Genomic DNA, 3453 nt, shown 5'->3' with positions numbered 1-3453 from the left:
TTCCAGTGAAATGGGGAGCTCAAACTAATAAATAACTTGTTCAGGGATTGCAAACTTAGAATGGACTGACAAGGAACTGCAAAATATAAAATGTTTGGTTCTGGGGATTTATTCCAAATTTACCGTTAAATAAAACCTTAATGAAACAATTTATATAATCATTATTATTGTTAAAAAAAATTTATTAAAAGATAAAAAGATGAAAATGATCACATTGGGCCCAACAAAAAAAATGACCCAAAGTGAAATACTTTGAGGCCCAATTAGGAAGTCCATCGTTTACTATCTTTCACTTTCTCATCTTCCGAGCTAGCTCGTGGATCGACCGCTGCCATTGCCGCCGAGCTCCGACGTACGACTCGGTAGGTCTTTCTGAATTTAATGTGTTTTTTTATTTTCTTTCTTAAAGTTTTATTTTTACCATGCTATCGATTGCCAATTCGTTGGGGATTTCTTTCGCACAGTTACTAGAAATGTATGAAATTTTCACTGTAATCCCAAAGCTGTGTAAGCAGATTCCCTTTCTCGCTGTAATATGGTTACTATCAGTTATTTATTGGTATTTTTTCACATATAATTTGTAGATGCTTTGTTTGGTTGCACCGTCGGGTATCTTAAATACAACTATTGGCAAAAAAAATGTTAGCAGGAGCATGTGGATGAACATTAGACATTTTGGATGCGGGATAGATTTTATATTTGGCTGGAAAACGCGAATTATATGTGTTTTTTTTTTGATGAACGGAAGTAGAATATGTGGAGCTCCATTTGTATGGTCTTTTCAAATTTTTTGGTTGTGTTGAGAAGTGGGAGTTCATTCTTAATGGCAGTGAATTCGAAATTGTGATGCGGTTGATTTTGTGATATATGGAAATGACAACTGTTCATATGAGTTCGGATCAACCCAAGAAAGTAGAAAGTCAAGCAGCATCAGCCACAACAACCTTTCAGCAGCCATCTTCAAGGTTTAAACGCTGGGGTAGGAGGACACCATTTATTAGATACGGTCTTCCAATGATCTCTCTTACTGTGCTTGGAGCTTTTGGTCTTGGGCATCTACTACAGGGCAGGTTCGTTCGGATATTATTCTGATAGAGATTCTGGTTTTGATCTATGGTGAACCAAGTATCTTATCAACTTCAATCTATTTATTTCGTTACCCCAGTTCTTTGATTTATTGAGTTCTATTAACGTAATGAATAGTGATAAATCAATGACGATAGGTTTTCACTGGACAAAGAAATCCCGGGGAAGAGTGGTATGCTTAATATGGAAATGTTCCAAATGCAATTAGTTATTTGGGATAAATTTACAGAAATCATGTTGTACAGCTAAAAGTCTAGAAGTGTATGTTGATTCTTTGTATTAGCTAAACAACTTGAGCCAGTTTTAAGCGTGATCATTTTGCATGCAGGTTAATGAAAAACTATTAGGTTTATATGGAGTTCCATTGTATTTCCGTAGGTGAATATGAAGATAAATTTTGATGTTTCATGCAATGTTAGAATTTCTCAACGGTTCATTTTCAACTATTGGATTTTGTTTTAGAGAAATTTGTTTTTCATTTAATAAGGTCCAAGTGGTTGTTCCCTATATATATCTGTCTCCTATATAAGAAGAGGCAAAGTAGCTGATTCTCCTTTATAATGAACTTGTGTTCAAATCTTCCACTCATTCTCCCAGAGTCTTTTGGTGTTTTTCTTATGTAAATACTTATGAGGAAGAAGGAAACAAACTTGATCCCAAACCTATTAAATATGTGTTGGTTAATCTCTCCCAAAGGAGGTAATTTTTCACCAGATATCAAAGAAATTTTGAGTTTCCTACGGTGTTGCATTCTTTGGACATCAATAGCATTTTGCTAATAGTACATTGTATTAAAAGCGTAATGCGCGTTAAAGCTCAATCTAAAACCAAAATTTGACTTGTTAGCAAGCAAGTTGGGAAATGATTGATGTTCATTAAGTCGAGGGGAGGGTTGGAAAGAAAAATCAGATTCCTGATTTGTAGGATAATGATCTTTCTTGTCGTTCTCAATTTGTTTTCTGTTTTAATTTTCTTATGATAAGAGTATCGTCTATACATTATAATACTCTAGCATTAATATTTTTTATGAAATAAATTATTTTCTCCATTCTCTTTGTTCATCACATAAGCTAACTTGCCTTCATCCCATGACGTCCTTTTCATCACAAAAATCGAGTCAAGTCTCTGTTCAGTAGAAAAAGCTTATAAATAGTATCTGCTAGATGGTGGTAAAACATGAGCGAGAACGCGTTCCTTTCCTCTGACTACCAAGCAAGTTCCTTTTCTTTTCTTACTTCAATTTAAGTTTGGCTGTTTTGTGTTCAGTCCATCGATCACTATTCCTGTAATTTAGCAATCTCTATTGGGGTGGTTGTATAATGCATTTGGATCAAAAGAAAATATTGAATTTTTTTGTTTGATTCAGCAAAGAAATCGCTAAATTGAAGGATGATCAGGAGTGGGAGATCATCGAGACAAAGAAAGCGCTGTCAAGAGCAGGACCTGTGGACGCCTATAAACCAAAACAAATTTCACTGGAAGAAGAGCTAAGGGTAACATTGCGATGCTGGGTTATTTTTCTGTCCTAATCATCATGTAACTCTTGTACATTTGTCGCAGGTACTACAACAAGAAGTTAACATTGATAACTATGAATACAAGAAAATTCCCAAGCCCAACGAGCGGAAGCAAGTGTAGAATAGAATGACCAAACACCAACTGATCATGCACGGATCAGCCTTACCCTTAGCTGTTTGATTTGTTTTTGTTTTGTTTTTTTTTTAAAGCTGTTTGATTTGTGGGCTTACAGAGTTTGGTTGCGTCACAAACCATTGTTTGGCATTAATATTGACTACGAAAATAGTAGGATACACATATAAATAAAACACACAAGCAGCATCAAATTTCGACGTAAAAAAAAATCAAATTGAATTGTTTATAGTAATAATTTTAAATTATATCACTAAATAAATGTTTATGATATTAATTTTAATTTATATAATTTTATCAATCATATATCAATTTTTTTCATAATTTAGTAAATTTTATTATCAAAACAATTTTGTAATAAAATTTTAAAAAAATTAAAACCAAAAATATGAAGATAACGTGAATAAAAAATGAGAACAAAATTTTACAAAAAATGAATGTGTTTTAAAAAAACAAAATGATAAATAAATATATATATATATATATATATATATATATATATATATATAGGGGTGTCAAAAATCAACCTAACCCGCCAACCCGACACGATTCAACCCGAAAAATATCAGATTCGAGTTGAGGGTTTTTGGATTCGGGTTGGGTTAGTTGACCCGAATATTTTTATTATTTTATATATATATATATAATTAAGAAAAATTTGTTACAATTTCATATGTTGTTTATTTGAAAAATATTTATTTTAAATTTATATAATAT

General features: G+C 32.4%; 1 protein-coding gene across 1 annotated transcript; it reads left to right on the top strand.

The window, feature by feature from the left end:
• The first annotated feature begins 247 nt into the window (after positions 1-247).
• Positions 248-2924, top strand: LOC140867280 (uncharacterized). Its single transcript, XM_073272352.1, has 4 exons — positions 248-362; positions 831-1070; positions 2453-2579; positions 2647-2924. Exons 2-4 carry the CDS (start codon positions 868-870, stop codon positions 2722-2724), a joined length of 408 nt encoding a protein of 135 aa, XP_073128453.1. The 5' UTR covers positions 248-362; positions 831-867; the 3' UTR covers positions 2725-2924.
• Positions 2925-3453: the final 529 nt, after the last annotated feature.

Source organism: Henckelia pumila, chromosome 4 (genome assembly GCF_033568475.1).
Source record: "Henckelia pumila isolate YLH828 chromosome 4, ASM3356847v2, whole genome shotgun sequence".
Lineage (NCBI taxonomy): Eukaryota > Viridiplantae > Streptophyta > Magnoliopsida > Lamiales > Gesneriaceae > Henckelia > Henckelia pumila.
This window is presented reverse-complemented; position numbering and strand designations above follow the sequence as displayed.